This window comes from Lytechinus pictus, chromosome 17 (assembly GCF_037042905.1).
Source record: "Lytechinus pictus isolate F3 Inbred chromosome 17, Lp3.0, whole genome shotgun sequence".
In the NCBI taxonomy this organism is placed as follows: Eukaryota; Metazoa; Echinodermata; class Echinoidea; order Temnopleuroida; family Toxopneustidae; genus Lytechinus; species Lytechinus pictus.
The window spans coordinates 19,417,248-19,436,411 of NC_087261.1; the positions used below are offsets into that span (position 1 = coordinate 19,417,248).

General features: G+C 36.8%; 1 protein-coding gene across 6 annotated transcripts in view; it reads right to left on the reverse strand.

Moving 5' to 3' along the window:
* Positions 1-18,905, reverse strand: part of LOC129280745 (fibrillin-1-like) — a 136,918-nt gene extending 118,013 nt beyond the window's left edge. For all 6 annotated transcript variants that reach the window (XM_064112373.1, XM_064112375.1, XM_064112374.1 and 3 more), the window contains exons 1-5: positions 18,787-18,905; positions 15,940-16,062; positions 8,877-9,005; positions 4,689-4,817; positions 843-971 (exon numbers count right to left, since the gene is read on the reverse strand). In XM_064112373.1, coding sequence (XP_063968443.1) covers positions 843-971; positions 4,689-4,817; positions 8,877-9,005; positions 15,940-16,062; positions 18,787-18,847 — 571 coding nt within the window. In that variant the 5' untranslated portion in view covers positions 18,848-18,905. The remainder of the gene's footprint in view (positions 1-842; positions 972-4,688; positions 4,818-8,876; positions 9,006-15,939; positions 16,063-18,786) is intronic.
* Between the last annotated feature and the right edge of the window lie 259 nt (positions 18,906-19,164).

A 19,164-nucleotide genomic window follows, 5' to 3' on the forward strand; every position in this document is an offset into this window, starting at 1 on the left:
GAAAAAAAGATAGGAGTATCTTGGTCGGAGGAAGGCCGGGTATCTTGTACGACGTCCAGACAGGCAGTACTCCGACCCTTGCTCCGGTCAACCCAGCCTACGTCTGGGTCGTGATAAGAGAAATATCTTTAGAATTTTATAGTCCATGCATAACAGAATTTCACTCTGAACAGGATCCCATGCGTCTGAACGAAGCTGAACGAAGCTAGCATAGGCCTAGCCCACAATACTGGCAAATATTTATTGCAAAACAAAATCAGCCGTATCTACCTTCTCTTTTGGCCAAATAAAGCCAATTTGCAAGAAGGCTTAATATACCACTAAAGATACTTTGCGGGTTTTTTCTGTATCAAATAGTGCTATACCATTTTCATAGTCCATATTTTATTGGTTACCAATTATATTGATGATATATTTTAGATACATTAGCTTTGTCATTTCATAATGTAAAAATGTTATCTAAAACCGGATAAGAAATTAACATGTAAAGGAAAACAAAAGGAGAGGGTGTATATGTAGATGAAAATGCATAAGGGCACAATACGACGTATAATTATATGTAGTTTGTACCCGCCGAGCGGCACGTTTGAAGTGACGATACAAATAAAATTATTTTGGGAACGGATATGGCCAGACAGAAATGAACCAGCATTCTATGCCTGCCATTATGTTTTATTGGAAATTTTACCAGGTCATTGACCTTATTTGAAAGACGATATTTATTTTCATAATATGTTTTATGTCCTCATCATATTTGTGGTTAACATGGATAGTTATTGTAAATATTAATAACTCCAATTTTTACTTTTTTTCGGGGATGCACTGCATAGGCCTATACATACCAATGCAAGTACTATTATCAGGGCTCAACATGAACCCAGCGGAACAGCGGCATGTATAAGATCCATTTTTATTGGTGCACACTCCTTGTACACATGGATTGCTAAATTTTGAAGAGCACTCGTTGATGTCTGAAACAAGAAATGACAAAAAAAATGTCAAAACCATATTCGTCAGTCATTTTCAATCTTTGAATTCCCGAAATTAATCGAGTAAATGTACTTAAATATATTACGAATTGCATGTTCTAATATCAATAGGCCTCAACAACCCAACAATCCTGAATCAAAGGACAGGTTCGCCCCAACTAAAAGTTGATTTGAATAAAGAGGGAAAATTCCAGCAAGCATAACACTAGAAATCTTGCTCATAAAAATCAGGTGTTAAATAAGCTTAATTTCACAAACCAGCTATATGTACATCCTGGTCTGTACGCAAATTAGCGGACTAATTTTATTCTATGAAATATTCCACGCTCACGCATATTCACTGTTTTGTGAAAAACAAGCAAAACCTTTACATGTCATAACTTTATTTTACATCCGATTTTGATAAGATTTTCAGTGTTATGCTAATTTGATTTTTCTCTATTTATTCAAATCAACATTTTTTCTGATGTGGACTTGACCTTTTTTTTTAATACAACATGAATATTAAAAGTTGCAACTTTAATTGTGTTTAATTGTAATTTCCGGATTTCCCGGATTTTTTGTCACTTCTAAAATAAATACGTAAAAATGATCAGGATTTCTCCGCAATTCGGGAAATTTCCTTCAAAGTGGAAATACTGGTGCGGTCATCCGCGCAAAGTACGGGAGAATTACTGTAGACGGGTCAATTTACGACGAGAAATACCCTTACCCGGAACAAATTGCAACAAATTGTTTTTCAACGGTTTTTTGTACTATTTGACCTCAGGAATAACACTAAAAATCTACCAAAATCCGCATCCGGGAAAGTGGTTATTTTCAAGATGGCGTCTTAGATGGCCGCCATTCACTGAAAATGGATACAACTGACTCATTTTCCACCCTAGAATCCTATTTCGGTTCATAATCCATAGTCTAGGGGTAAACAAATTGTTATTACAGGCTAAAGTGAATTATAAGCCCTCCAGTGTACCTGGCAAATCCAAGATGGCGCCCAAAATGGCTGCCGTAGACTGAGAATCCACAATTCGTCCCAAGTGGCTTTAATTTGGTTTTTATTCAATGGTCTTAATGGTGAAGTAGTTAATTGGAACAAGTTAGAAGGACAGCCAGTGGTTTGGTATGTCCAAAAATCTGCGATGGGTTCCAAAAATTGTTTCTGAAATGGCTGCTTTTACTTGAAGCGGACATAACTCATTTCATTTTGGCCTGGGAGATGTGACTTTAATGTCTAAACCACTGGTTTCAAGGGTCAAATAATACATAAGAATAAGTTACAATGACAGTCAGTGATCTGATATGTCCAAAAATCGTAGATGGCTTTCAAAAATTGATCTTAAAAATAGGCTGCTTATTTTTAAGGCGGACATTGCTCATTTCATATCGGCCTGGGAGATGTGATTTTGGTATCTAAACCACTGGTTTCAAGGGTCAAAATAATACATTAGAGCAAGTTACAAGGACAGCCAGTGGCCTGGTTTGTCAAAAAATCTAAGTTGGTTTCCAAAAATTGATTCTTAATTGACTGCTGTTACTTAAAGCGGACATAGCTTATTTCATATCGGCCTGGGAGATGCGATTTTGGTGTCTAAACCACTGGTTTCAAGGGTCAAAATAATACATTACGACAAGTTTTAAGGACGGTCAGTGGTCTGGTATGACCAAAATCCAATATGGCTTCCAAAAATTGATTCTAAAATGGCTGCTGATACTTAAAAGTGGCACAGCTCATTTTATATCCGCCTGTGAGATTTGATTTCGGTGTCTAAACTATGTTTTTAAGGGACAAATTATATATTAGGACAAAATGGAATACTAACCATCCTTGTTTCTTGTCCGAATGTATTATTTGGCCCTTCATACCAAAATTTAGACACCAACATTATTTCTTACAGATAAATATTGTAGAACTCTGGCCATTATTGAGTGATATGAGTCGTTCTATACACAACAAAAAAAGTAAGTCCCCCCCTAAATCAAATTGCTGTAACTTTTGAACAGAATTATTTTGAGATATGATATTTCGTAGTTGGTTTTCTACACTCATTAAGCAACTCCTGGGAAAAATGAGATTGATCAGTTGGGTCATGCATGAGTAAATGTAACGTATCATCATATGGGTTTATGGTTGTATCCTCTTCAACTTGTTAGATCATGTTAAAATTTGAAAATGTTGGTGGTTCCCCCGATTATAGGCCCCTCTCCCATTTTAAAATTCTGGATCCACCACTGATTGGCCATAAATTAAACTGATCCTGAGAAATTGTTAGGAAAAGAATACATTTATGCAATATAAAGAGTATTCATTCCTAATTTTTCGAATGTGCTCGCTCAACCATGAAAATTTTCAAAGTTCGGAAAGTGTGTGGTGATAGAAATGATGGATGATAAAAACAACAGCAATTAAAGTCACATTTGAAACCGAATTTTCCCCCAATATTCACTTTATTACCCTTTAAAATCATGTGACATTGAAAATACCCTTTTTCCCACTTTGATGCGTGCTCACTCATCCATGAATAAAAAAAATCGATTTCATTTTTGCACAGAATTTGCATTTACATCACAAGTGTGGCTATTGGTTGTACATTCGTCGAGATCTGTTTAGACGAAAACGTGAATGGTTAACTTTTGATGAAATATATGAACTAGGCAAAGAATATTAGAGTAATAATAGCCTCGTTCAAACGCATTCATTATTTTATTATGAATGAATTAAAATTACAAAGATATTTGTCTTATCACGACCCATACGTATGCTCTTTTGGTCGGAGGAAGGGTTGGCGGAGCCCAATCGGAGGAAAGGTCGGTGTAGTGCTCGTCTTGACAGACTATCCTCCGACCTAGATACTCCCGAAAAAAAAATAGGAGTATCTTGGTCGGAGGAAGGCCGGGTATCTTGTACGACGTCCAGACAGGCAGTACTCCGACCCTTGCTCCGGTCAACCCAGCCTACGTCTGAGTCGTGATAAGATAAATATCTTTAGAATTTTATAGTCCATGCATAACAGAATTTCACTCTGAACAGGATCCCATGCGTCTGAACGAAGCTGAACGAAGCTAGCATAGGCCTAGCCCACAATACTGGCAAATACTTATTGCAAAACAAAATCAGCCGTATCTACCTTCTCTTTTGGCCAAATAAAGCCAATTTGCAAGAAGGCTTAATATACCATTAAAGATACTTTGCGGGTTTTTTCTGTATCAAATAGTGCTATACCATTTTCATAGTCCATATTTTATTGGTTACCAATTATATCGATGATATATTTTAGATACATTAGCTTTGTCATTTCATAATGTAAAAATGTTATCTAAAACCGGATAAGAAATGAACATGTAAAGGAAAACAAAAGGAGAGGGTGTATATGTAGATGAAAATGCATAAGGGCACAATACGACGTATAATTATATGTAGTTTGTACCCGCCGAGCGGCACGTTTGAAGTGACGATACAAATAAAATTATTTTGGGAACGGATATGGCCAGACAGAAATGAACCAGCATTCTATGCCTGCCATTATGTTTTATTGGAAATTTTACCAGGTCATTGACCTTATTTGAAAGACGATATTTATTTTCATAATATGTTTTATGTCCTCATCATATTTGTGGTTAACATGGATAGTTATTGTAAATATTAATAACTCCAATTTTTACTTTTTTTCGGGGATGCACTGCATATAGGCCTATACATACCAATGCAAGTACTATTATCAGGGCTCAACATGAACCCAGCGGAACAGCGGCATGTATAAGATCCATCTTTATTGGTGCACACTCCTTGTACACAGGGATTGCTAAATTTTGAAGAGCACTCGTTGATGTCTGAAACAAGAAATGACAAAAAAAATGTCAAAACCATATTCGTCAGTCATTTTCAATCTTTGAATTCCCGAAATTAATCGAGTAAATGTACTTAAATATATTACGAATTGCATGTTCTAATATCAATAGGCCTCAACAACCCAGCGCCACCTCCTGAATCAAAGGACAGGTTCGCCCCAACTAAAAGTTGATTTGAATAAAGAGGGAAAATTCCAGCAAGCATAACACTAGAAATCTTGCTCATAAAAATCAGGTGTTAAATAAGCTTAATTTCACAAACCAGCTATATGTACATCCTGGTCTGTACGCAAATTAGCGGACTAATTTTATTCTATGAAATATTCCACGCTCACGCATATTCACTGTTTTGTGAAAAACAAGCAAAACCTTTACATGTCATAACTTTATTTTACATCCGATTTTGATAAGATTTTCAGTGTTATGCTAATTTGATTTTTCTCTATTTATTCAAATCAACATTTTTTCTGATGTGGACTTGACCTTTTTTTTTAATACAACATGAATATTAAAAGTTGCAACTTTAATTGTGTTTAATTGTAATTTCCGGATTTCCCGGATTTTTTGTCACTTCTAAAATAAATACGTAAAAATGATCAGGATTTCTCCGCAATTCGGGAAATTTCCTTCAAAGTGGAAATACTGGTGCGGTCATCCGCGCAAAGTACGGGAGAATTACTGTAGACGGGTCAATTTACGACGAGAAATACCCTTACCCGGAACAAATTGCAACAAATTGTTTTTCAACGGTTTTTTGTACTATTTGACCTCAGGAATAACACTAAAAATCTACCAAAATCCGCATCCGGGAAAGTGGTTATTTTCAAGATGGCGTCTTAGATGGCCGCCATTCACTGAAAATGGATACAACTGACTCATTTTCCACCCTAGAATCCTATTTCGGTTCATAATCCATAGTCTAGGGGTAAACAAATTGTTATTACATGCTAAAGTGAATTATAAGCCCTCCAGTGTACCTGGCAAATCCAAGATGGCGCCCAAAATGGCTGCCGTAGACTGAGAATCCACAATTCGTCCCAAGTGGCTTTAATTTGGTTTTTATTCAATGGTCTTAATGGTGAAGTAGTTAATTGGAACAAGTTAGAAGGACAGCCAGTGGTTTGGTATGTCCAAAAATCTGCGATGGGTTCCAAAAATTGTTTCTGAAATGGCTGCTTTTACTTGAAGCGGACATAACTCATTTCATTTTGGCCTGGGAGATGTGACTTTAATGTCTAAACCACTGGTTTCAAGGGTCAAATAATACATAAGAATAAGTTACAATGACAGTCAGTGATCTGATATGTCCAAAAATCGTAGATGGCTTTCAAAAATTGATCTTAAAAATAGGCTGCTTATTTTTAAGGCGGACATTGCTCATTTCATATCGGCCTGGGAGATGTGATTTTGGTATCTAAACCACTGGTTTCAAGGGTCAAAATAATACATTAGAGCAAGTTACAAGGACAGCCAGTGGCCTGGTTTGTCAAAAAATCTAAGTTGGTTTCCAAAAATTGATTCTTAATTGACTGCTGTTACTTAAAGCGGACATAGCTTATTTCATATCGGCCTGGGAGATGCGATTTTGGTGTCTAAACCACTGGTTTCAAGGGTCAAAATAATACATTACGACAAGTTTTAAGGACGGTCAGTGGTCTGGTATGACCAAAATCCAATATGGCTTCCAAAAATTGATTCTAAAATGGCTGCTGATACTTAAAAGTGGCACAGCTCATTTTATATCCGCCTGTGAGATTTGATTTCGGTGTCTAAACTATGTTTTTAAGGGACAAATTATATATTAGGACAAAATGGAATACTAACCATCCTTGTTTCTTGTCCGAATGTATTATTTGGCCCTTCATACCAAAATTTAGACACCAACATTATTTCTTACAGATAAATATTGTAGAACTCTGGCCATTATTGAGTGATATGAGTCGTTCTATACACAACAAAAAAAGTAAGTCCCCCCCTAAATCAAATTGCTGTAACTTTTGAACAGAATTATTTTGAGATATGATATTTCGTAGTTGGTTTTCTACACTCATTAAGCAACTCCTGGGAAAATGAGATTGATCAGTTGGGTCATGCATGAGTAAATAAAGATTGAATTAAAAATGACAATTTTTGAAAGTCACAAGTCTTTTTTTCAGATTGTGCAAATACAAAGTAAAAGTTGTTTTTAGGTGATTTTTATGGTGTTAATGCTGTTTTACTATCCATCATTTAGCCACTCCACACACAATTTTGATATCGTATGTTTATGGTTGAGTGAGCACAATGTATTGCAGGGGCCGCGGAAGCGGGGGGGGGGGGGGGGGGTTAAGCCCCCCACTTTTTTCCAAAAGCATGTACAAAATGTAAAAATGACCATACGATTGTGATTTTTTGCATGGTCAGCCCCCCCCCTTTGAAAACCGTTCCGCGGCCCCTGTATTGTAACGTATCATCATATGGGTTTATGGTTGTATCCTCTTCAACTTGTTAGATCATGTTAAAATTTGAAAATGTTGGTGGTTCCCCCGATTATAGGCCCCTCTCCCATTTTAAAATTCTGGATCCACCACTGATTGGCCATAAATTAAACTGATCCTGAGAAATTGTTAGGAAAAGAATACATTTATGCAATATAAAGAGTATTCATTCCTAATTTTTCGAATGTGCTCGCTCAACCATGAAAATTTTCAAAGTTCGGAAAGTGTGTGGTGATAGAAATGATGGATGATAAAAACAACAGCAATTAAAGTCACATTTGAAACCGAATTTTCCCCCAATATTCACTTTATTACCCTTTAAAATGAGTCTGTGACATTGAAAATACCCTTTTTCCCACTTTGATGCGTGCTCACTCATCCATGAATAAAAAAAAATCGATTTCATTTTTGCACAGAATTTGCATTTACATCACAAGTGTGGCTATTGGTTGCACATTCGTCGAGATCTGTTTAGACGAAAACGTGAATGGTTAACTTTTGATGAAATATATGAACTAGGCAAAGAATATTAGAGTAATAATAGCCTCTTTCAAACGCATTCATTATTTTATTATGAATGAATTAAAATTACAAAGATATTTGTCTTATCACGACCCATACGTATGCTCTTTTGGTCGGAGGAAGGGTTGGCGGAGCCCAATCGGAGGAAAGGTCGGTGTAGTGCTCGTCTTGACAGACTATCCTCCGACCTAGATACTCCCGAAAAAAAGATAGGAGTATCTTGGTCGGAGGAAGGCCGGGTATCTTGTACGACGTCCAGACAGGCAGTACTCCGACCCTTGCTCCGGTCAACCCAGCCTACGTCTGGGTCGTGATAAGAGAAATATCTTTAGAATTTTATAGTCCATGCATAACAGAATTTCACTCTGAACAGGATCCCATGCGTCTGAACGAAGCTGAACGAAGCTAGCATAGGCCTAGCCCACAATACTGGCAAATATTTATTGCAAAACAAAATCAGCCGTATCTACCTTCTCTTTTGGCCAAATAAAGCCAATTTGCAAGAAGGCTTAATATACCACTAAAGATACTTTGCGGGTTTTTTCTGTATCAAATAGTGCTATACCATTTTCATAGTCCATATTTTATTGGTTACCAATTATATCGATGATATATTTTAGATACATTAGCTTTGTCATTTCATAATGTAAAAATGTTATCTAAAACCGGATAAGAAATTAACAAGTAAAGGAAAACAAAAGGAGAGGGTGTATATGTAGATGAAAATGCATAAGGGCACAATACGACGTATAATTATATGTAGTTTGTACCCGCCGAGCGGCACGTTTGAAGTGACGATACAAATAAAATTATTTTGGGAACGGATATGGCCAGACAGAAATGAACCAGCATTCTATGCCTGCCATTATGTTTTATTGGAAATTTTACCAGGTCATTGACCTTATTTGAAAGACGATATTTATTTTCATAATATGTTTTATGTCCTCATCATATTTGTGGTTAACATGGATAGTTATTGTAAATATTAATAACTCCAATTTTTACTTTTTTTCGGGGATGCACTGCATAGGCCTATACATACCAATGCAAGTACTATTATCAGGGCTCAACATGAACCCAGCGGAACAGCGGCATGTATAAGATCCATTTTTATTGGTGCACACTCCTTGTACACATGGATTGCTAAATTTTGAAGAGCACTCGTTGATGTCTGAAACAAGAAATGACAAAAAAAATGTCAAAACCATATTCGTCAGTCATTTTCAATCTTTGAATTCCCGAAATTAATCTAGTAAATGTACTTAAATATATTACGAATTGCATGTTCTAATATCAATAGGCCTCAACAACCCAACAATCCTGAATCAAAGGACAGGTTCGCCCCAACTAAAAGTTGATTTGAATAAAGAGGGAAAATTCCAGCAAGCATAACACTAGAAATCTTGCTCATAAAAATCAGGTGTTAAATAAGCTTAATTTCACAAACCAGCTATATGTACATCCTGGTCTGTACGCAAATTAGCGGACTAATTTTATTCTATGAAATATTCCACGCTCACGCATATTCACTGTTTTGTGAAAAACAAGCAAAACCTTTACATGTCATAACTTTATTTTACATCCGATTTTGATAAGATTTTCAGTGTTATGCTAATTTGATTTTTCTCTATTTATTCAAATCAACATTTTTTCTGATGTGGACTTGACCTTTTTTTTTAATACAACATGAATATTAAAAGTTGCAACTTTAATTGTGTTTAATTGTAATTTCCGGATTTCCCGGATTTTTTGTCACTTCTAAAATAAATACGTAAAAATGATCAGGATTTCTCCGCAATTCGGGAAATTTCCTTCAAAGTGGAAATACTGGTGCGGTCATCCGCGCAAAGTACGGGAGAATTACTGTAGACGGGTCAATTTACGACGAGAAATACCCTTACCCGGAACAAATTGCAACAAATTGTTTTTCAACGGTTTTTTGTACTATTTGACCTCAGGAATAACACTAAAAATCTACCAAAATCCGCATCCGGGAAAGTGGTTATTTTCAAGATGGCGTCTTAGATGGCCGCCATTCACTGAAAATGGATACAACTGACTCATTTTCCATCCTAGAATCCTATTTCGGTTCATAATCCACAGTCTAGGGGTAAACAAATTGTTATTACAGGCTAAAGTGAATTTATAAGCCCTCCAGTGTACCTGGCAAATCCAAGATGGCGCCCAAAATGGCTGCCGTAGACTGAGAATCAACAATTCGTCCCAAGTGGCTTTAATTTGGTTTTTATTCAATGGTCTTAATGGTGAAGTAGTTAATTGGAACAAGTTAGAAGGACAGCCAGTGGTTTGGTATGTCCAAAAATCTGCGATGGGTTCCAAAAATTGTTTCTGAAATGGCTGCTTTTACTTGAAGCGGACATAACTCATTTCATTTTGGCCTGGGAGATGTGACTTTAATGTCTAAACCACTGGTTTCAAGGGTCAAATAATACATAAGAATAAGTTACAATGACAGTCAGTGATCTGATATGTCCAAAAATCGTAGATGGCTTTCAAAAATTGATCTTAAAAATAGGCTGCTTATTTTTAAGGCGGACATTGCTCATTTCATATCGGCCTGGGAGATGTGATTTTGGTATCTAAACCACTGGTTTCAAGGGTCAAAATAATACATTAGAGCAAGTTACAAGGACAGCCAGTGGCCTGGTTTGTCAAAAAATCTAAGTTGGTTTCCAAAAATTGATTCTTAATTGACTGCTGTTACTTAAAGCGGACATAGCTTATTTAATATCGGCCTGGGAGATGCGATTTTGGTGTCTAAACCACTGGTTTCAAGGGTCAAAATAATACATTACGACAAGTTTTAAGGACGGTCAGTGGTCTGGTATGACCAAAATCCAATATGGCTTCCAAAAATTGATTCTAAAATGGCTGCTGATACTTAAAAGTGGCACAGCTCATTTTATATCCGCCTGTGAGATTTGATTTCGGTGTCTAAACTATGTTTTTAAGGGACAAATTATATATTAGGACAAAATGGAATACTAACCATCCTTGTTTCTTGTCCGAATGTATTATTTGGCCCTTCATACCAAAATTTAGACGCCAACATTATTTCTTACAGATAAATATTGTAGAACTCTGGCCATTATTGAGTGATATGAGTCGTTCTATACACAACAAAAAAAGTAAGTCCCCCCTAAATCAAATTGCTGTAACTTTTGAACAGAATTATTTTGAGATATGATATTTCGTAGTTGGTTTTCTACACTCATTAAGCAACTCCTGGGAAAAATGAGATTGATCAGTTGGGTCATGCATGAGTAAATAAAGATTGAATTAAAAATGACAATTTTTGAAAGTCACAAGAGTCTTTTTTTCAGATTGTGCAAATACAAAGTAAAAGTTGTTTTTAGGTGATTTTTATGGTGTTAATGCTGTTTTACTATCCATCATTTAGCCACTCCACACACAATTTTGATATCGTATGTTTATGGTTGAGTGAGCACAATGTATTGCAGGGGCCGCGGAAGCGGGGGGGGGGGGGGGTTCAGCCCCCACTTTTTTCCAAAAGCATGTACAAAATGTAAAAATGACCATACGATTGTGATTTTTTTGCATGGTCAGTCCCCCCCCCCCCCCTTTGAAAACCGTTCCGCGGCCCCTGTATTGTAACGTATCATCATATGGGTTTATGGTTGTATCCTCTTCAACTTGTTAGATCATGTTAAAATTTGAAAATGTTGGTGGTTCCCCCGATTATAGGCCCCTCTCCCATTTTAAAATTCTGGATCCACCACTGATTGGCCATAAATTAAACTGATCCTGAGAAATTGTTAGGAAAAGAATACATTTATGCAGTATAAAGAGTATTCATTCCTAATTTTTCGAATGTGCTCGCTCAACCATGAAAATTTTCAAAGTTCGGAAAGTGTGTGGTGATAGAAATGATGGATGATAAAAACAACAGCAATTAAAGTCACATTTGAAACCGAATTTTCCCCCAATATTCACTTTATTACCCTTTAAAATGAGTCCGTGACATTGAAAATACCCTTTTTCCCACTTTGATGCGTGCTCACTCATCCATGAATAAAAAAAATCGATTTCATTTTTGCACAGAATTCTGCCCATAGGTTGATAAACATTACTGCCTAATGACATTGCGAAAGACAGCCTTGAAAAAAAGTTCCACCATATTGAATAAGGGGTTACTTATTCTTAAACATATGCACCCATAATGTACACAATGTCTATGAGAGAGGAAGTCAAAATTTTAACAAATGTGAAATGAGGGGTTGTTTCATATACGGTATTTGTTACTTCTGCCAACAATTATTTCATGAAACTTTGCAAATGGCTTCAGAGTAACACTATCCAAAAGGAGCGCACACCAAAATAACCATTCGATACGGCACAGAGTGAGGCCAAGGCCTTGAACTTTCTTCTCATTTGCATAATTTTTTTAATATTGTGTGCTCACTGATGCATTAAACATCGGGATTTTCATAAAAATCAAATCAAATGAACTATGCAAGGAGGTTTGTGACAGATATCCATAGTTACAAATTGCATTTTTTCCAATAACGTAAAAAAGAGCGTGAATGTTTAATTAACGCCTGTGAATCATTGAAGCAAGTTAATTGGTCATGAACATAACGAAAAAGTTGAGAAAAGATCATTTTCAGTTACCAAAATGAAACAATACTTGCCTATGATATTTGAAAATCGTATTTTTTGTTTTCAATAAATGTTCATTGAACCGTGAAACGATGAATATTGTTGAAGATACTCCTCCCAAAATTAACTGTCATCACATTCGATAATTTTTTTTAGAAATATGTAAAAAATCAAATTATAGCAAATTTGGACTTGTTTATTCAACCGTGAAATTTAGCCAAAAAGTTGTATCGTCTTTTAGAAAGTACCTTTTACAAGCCTTCTGACTATTTTTCATGATGAGAATGTGGAATTAGATCCAATAAAATGGAATCAAAGTCATGATATTTGGCTTGTGACTTTTGAAAAGTGACATTTTCGTTTTCTGACGGTGCTCACTGAAGCATGACATAAAATACGTCCGAAACATTTATTCAGCGGGTAGCTTATAAAATTACCTACACGCTCATGTAAAAATATATAAAAACTCGCATTGGTTCGGAAATTATTACTTTTTTTGTTGTGTATAGATTGTCTTTTTTGAAAACCCTCTTGGATTCTTAGGCAAACTGGACAACTGCATAATCATGTAACCAGTCCAAACGTATTATTTCAACCATGAAACCATAGTGTGGACTCCGAAATCATATCTCCTTGGTGGATTTTAAATGAACTATGTCAATTTTCAAAGTAACAGCAGTCATTTTAGACTCCGAGTTTTTCCAAGCCATCTTGGAATTTCGACATACTGGACCACTGACTGTCCTTTTTTACTTTTAAAATCATGGTAAAGACATCAAAAAACCACATACCCTTGACGGATAGTACATGAGTTATGTCCATTTGTAAATAGCCGTGGCTAATTTATACTATTTTTAAGCCACTGTAAACTTTTGGACAAACTTGACAACCCATCGTCCTTGTAACTTACTTGTATCCCAATTTATTATTTGACCTATTTAACCACGGTACGGGCACAAAAATCATATTCCCGGATATTAACAAACTATGTTTATTTTAAGTAGAAACAGCATTTTTTTTACTCCATTTTTGGAAGCCATCTTGGATTTTTGTCTCGCCTGCGTAGCGGAGCGAGACATAGGTATCACTATTTCCGGTGTCGGCGTCGTCGTCGTCGTCAACATTTGTGTTGTACACCCAATAACTTTCTATAGCTTCGAGGCGGGATCACCAAATTCATACCAGAGGTCCATCTCCTGAAGGCACAGGTCAAGTTCGAATATGAGTCGAATTTGAATAAGGTCAAAGGTCAATGAACTTTCCATGACTGGCACTGTGCTGTGTTGTACACATAATAACTTTCTATATCTTCGAGGTGGGATCACCAAATTCATACAAGAGGTCCATCTCCTGAAGGCACAGGTCAAGATCGAATATGAGTCGAATTTTAATAAGGTCAAAGGCAAAGGTCAATGAACTTTCCATGACTGGCACTGTGCTGTGTTGTACACATAATAACTTTCTATATCTTCGAGGTGGGATCACCAAATTCATACCAGAGGTCCATCTCCTGAAGGCAAAGGTCAAGTTCGAATATGAGTCGAATTTGAATAAGGTCAAAGGTCAATGAACTTTCCATGACTGGCACTGTGCTGTGTTGTACACACAATAACTTTCAATAGCTTCGAGGTGAGATCGCCAAATTCATACAAGAGGTCCATCTTTTGAAGGTGCAGGTCAAGTTCAAATGTGAGCCGAATTTGAATAGGGTCAAAGGTCAATGAACTTTCCATGATTGGCACTGTGCTGTGCTGTACACACAATAACTTTCTATATCTTCGAGTTAGGATTGCCAAATTCATATAAGAGGTCCATCTTTTGAAGGTGCAGGTCAAGTTCAAATTTGAGTTGAATTTGATTAAGGTCAAAGGTCAATGAACTGTCCATGACTGGCACTGTGCTGTGTTGTACACATAATAACTTTCTATATCTTCGAGGTGGGATCACCAAATTCATACAAGAGGTCCATCTCCTGAAGGCACAGGTCAAGTTCGAATATGAGTCGAATTTTAATAAGGTCAAAGGCAAAGGTCAATGAACTTCCCATGACTGGCACTGTGCTGTGTTGTACACATAATAACTTTCTATATCTTCGAGGTGGGATCACCAAATTCATACCAGAGGTCCATCTCCTGAAGGTGCAGGTCAAGTTCAAATGTGAGCCGAATTTGAATAAGGTCAAATCTCAATGAACTTTCCATGATTGGCACTGTGCTGTGCTGTACACACAATAACTTTCTATATCTTCGAGTTAGGATTGCCAAATTCATATAAGAGGTCCATCTTTTGAAGGTGCAGGTCAAGTTCAAATTTGAGTTGAATTTGATTAAGGTCAAAGGTCAATGAACTGTCCATGACTGGCACTGTGCTGTGTTGTACACATAATAACTTTTTATATCTTCGAGGTAGGATTGCCAAATTCATACAAGAGGTCCATCTTTTGAAGGTGCAGGTCAAGTTCGAAGTGAGTTGAATTTGATTAAGGTCAAAGGTCAATGAACTTTCCATGACTGGCACTGTGCTGTGTTGTACACACAATAACTTTCTATAGCTTCGAGGTGGGATCGCCAAACTCGTAACAGAGGTCCATCTAATTCATATAGCATACATGTAGTTTTGACATGCAGTCTCTTCATGACATCAATATGCAGGCGAGACAACGCGTTTGCCTTGTTAATCATACTGGACCACCGACTGTCCCTGTAACTTGTCCCAATGTAATATTAGACAATTGAAACCATGGTCTAGACACTGAAATCATATCTCCCAGGTGGATATTATATGAGCTATGTCCATTTTAACTATTAACGGCCATTTTAAACTCAATTTTTGGAAGCCATCTTGGATTTTTTGACACACCAGACCACTGGCTGTCCTTGTAACTTGTACGGATGTACTACTTCACCTTCAAAACCATTGAATAAAAACCAAATTAAAGCCACTTAAGTAAGCAATAGATGAATTTTGGATTTTTAGCCTCCTGCAGCCATTTTGGGTGCCATCTTGAATTTTCCTGGTATCCAGGAGTGCTAATATTCACTCTAACGTGTATCAATAAATTCGTTCATCCACTGGACCATGGATTAATAACCCAAATAGGTTTCTAGGGTGGATAATGAGTGAGTTATATCCATTTTCAGTGAATGGCAGCCATCTTGGATGCCATCTTAAAAATAACTACTTTCCCATATGCGGATTTTGGCAGATTTTTAGTATGTTATTCCTGAGGTCAAATAGTACAAAAAACCGTTGAAAAATCATGTGTTGCAATTTGTTATGGGTCAAACCATATATTGACCCGTCTAATGGCAAAGAACGGTCATGACAACACCAATGATAGTATTAATAGCTGGTGATCTTCCGGGACGTGGAACAAGCAAATCGCGTGCGTGTCGAGGGTAAGGTACCACATTTCTGCCTATTAGTTGAGAGTTGGCTGCTGCCAAGACAATGACTAAACATACCAATGCATTCATCTCCATAATGGCTCAAGACATATCCACTGGAGCAGTTGCATTCATAAGATCCATTTTGATTGTTGCATAATCCGTTTATACAGACATCGTTTCTGATGCACTCATCGATATCTAGGACAAAGAGGATAATTGATTTAAAAGAAAAAAAATACAAATCAAATTCTTTGGAACATCAACCATGGAAAAGTTCTATAGATTGAACACTTAGGTTTCTATTAATCATGCTTTCAATTTAATGATCTACCTTGAACAAAATAGTTTACACTGACTCTATGGCAAAGCAATAGCAGAGTGTATCTAGATACCATGCAAAAGATTTCATTCGTAATTGATCGTCATTAAAACGGAGTAAAGAGTAAAAAAGACTGGAATTAATTAAGCCGATGAAAATTTAATTTGTTTTACCAAATGCCGGAACCAATAGCCAAATTAATATCATTTGATGTTTGTATTAATTGAGATATTGTATTAAACATCGAAGGTAGTTTCAAAGGTATTTGTCTCTTAAACTTTGGTGAAATGGATTATCTATACATTTTTCTTTATATTTATTTATTATTGCTTGGGGAAGGAGTTACCTCTCTTTATTTTTTTTTTATCTTTGCTCGCTCACGCAGAAAAAGAAAAAAAAATGTCAATTAAGCAAAACATATCATGATTCTGCATCCTTGATGATTCCGCCAATTAACTGGAATCATGGCACTGGTTAAAAAATCAATGTTAAAGCTGTCACAGGTACAAATGTTAGAAGGATTCTTAATAATTAGACTAGCTGCATGTTAGTGATTATCAAGGGGGGGGGGGTCTTGGTGTCTGCGGAATTGGATGATCAGAAAGGAAGTCTGCCAAGATAATTGTGTCAAGATTGATTTTTCACAGGCCTGACCGTGGAAAAGCATTTGGGGGGAAATAAGAAAATGTCATGAATATTATTCTCCACAGTCAAGTTTAATTGAATTGTGCAATGTTGTTATACCTAGACCGAAAGCGTCAGTCTCGTCGGTTCTTCATGCTGTTTCACTACACCTGTTCCATAGACGGAAGTAGTTCTTGAACTCTTTATCATTATCATCATTATCATTCTTTCTTCCACTGTACAGGGAATCTATATGCCCCCCCCCAAAAAAAAAAAACTAATAATAATAAACTAAAATGAATAAATACAAATAATAATAATAGAATATCGGTGAGAAGCGTCTGTAATCATTGTAAAACAGATACCAAAGCTATTATTATTTTTGACATCGATCTTATATCTGTCTTAATAACCTTATTATTTTTCTATGATTTACTATTTAAGTCTTATTTTCATATCTGTTATTGAGACTCCATTCGTTTTATCCCCCTATCTCCCCTTTAGCTTTCCCAGCTTTCATCATCAAGCATCTCCCTCCTTATTTTATTTTGATTTTCACTGTATTCTTCTAATGTAGTTGCCGTTCTCAAATCTCTCATTTTTCATTTCTTTCCTGTCCAAAGAGACCAGCTGTTAGTCGACCAGGTAGATTTAACATCCTCGAGTCGTTGTCTGTTTTTTATGGGGGCGGTGTGTTAATGCAGTTAAAGTATGATTATTGCTATTTCACATGTCGATTTTCAAATTCAAACAACAACACGAATCATCATTAAAAACTTAATTACAAAACGCAAAAACACATACACGATCAGTGGTGCACTGATTTGTCGATCGACATTAAATTTCCCGCTTGCGTTAGCGCATGGACCTAGGTCCATGGTTAGCGCAACTTTAGGCAGTTTCACCATGGTTTTACCCTATACAAGAAAGGTCGATTCTGGCACCTGTTTGTGTGGACTTCCCCTGCGAGAACAAATTTAAAGACGTTTCAAAACTCGATTGTGTTCAATGCCGATGTCGCAATCACGTTTCCCGGAGGTGGTAAAATCTGAGCTGTTCGCGTTTTCGACGTTTAAATTTTCTACGGAATCATGATTCGAAAGAGGTTTAATTTTACGGCCGGCAATTCAGGTCATTGAACACACCCTTTAGGTGGTTTCAGACCGCCTCGAATTTCGTCAGTTCCAGGTATTCTCTGATCGGGAAATTTACCCCGATCAGAAAATACCAGGTATTTTGGTAATGTGAAAGCAAACTACGCGTAATTTCCCCGAAAGAAAATACCCGCTAAATAGTAGGTACTTGGCGAAATTACGAGAACTTTCGCGGGGATTTTTCCAAGGTCGCAGGTATTTTGGCAATGTGAAAGCAATTTACAGGAACTTTTAGCCCAGAGTGTTGTTGGGCGCGGGCGCCGTGGGTGGCTGCTGGGCTAGTGGTTTTGAATCTCGCGCCTTGCCTGCTTATTGGACCATACTGCGCATGCTCCTAACTTCAGGAATTTATCCCGAAGGGTATGTTTCGGGGCGGTGTGAATGCAGGAATAATTAATGGGTATTTTTTAGCCTAAAAATGTTCTCGTAATTTAACGGGGATTCTTGCGATCGAGGCGGTTTGAAACCGACTTTTGTTTCTCATTATATGTGCGTTTTGTAACCACGTTGTGAATCATGATTCATCTTGCCTTTACTATCATATTTACTATCGTATTGGTAAAATTACCATAGTGTGCAGCGTAAAAGTGAGCAGTTGAAGAATGATAATCATTATGCCAAACATGGTGAATGTACAGGTTGGTCAATTACGAAATTTTCAGTTACTAAAGTATAACGTTGGTAGCGTTAACTTCATAATTTTGGCTAATCTTACTGAAACGTGCAATGTTTAAAAAATGTTCGGTAACATGCAGACTTTCTCACGTTGCCTCTTTTAAGGGCCTAGTAAATCTTTAGCATATCCCAAATACCATTAGAGCCTACCTTCGCAGGTTCTCCCGCTGCCCGTGAATCCAGGATTGCAAGCGCAGTCGAAAGATCCCATGGTGTTGGAGCAGTTTGCATTTACATCACAATTGTGGCTATTGGTTGCACATTCGTCGAGATCTGTTTAGTCGAAAACGTGAATGGTTAACTTTTGATGAAATATATGAACTAGACAAAGACCATTAGAGTAATAATAGCCTCGTTCAAACGCATTCATTATTTTATTATGAATGAATTAAAATTACAAAGATATTTGTCTTATCACGACCCATACGTATGCTCTTTTGGTCGGAGGAAGGGTTGGCGGAGCCCAATCGGAGGAAAGGTCGGTGTAGTGCTCGTCTTGACAGACTATCCTCCGACCTAGATACTCCC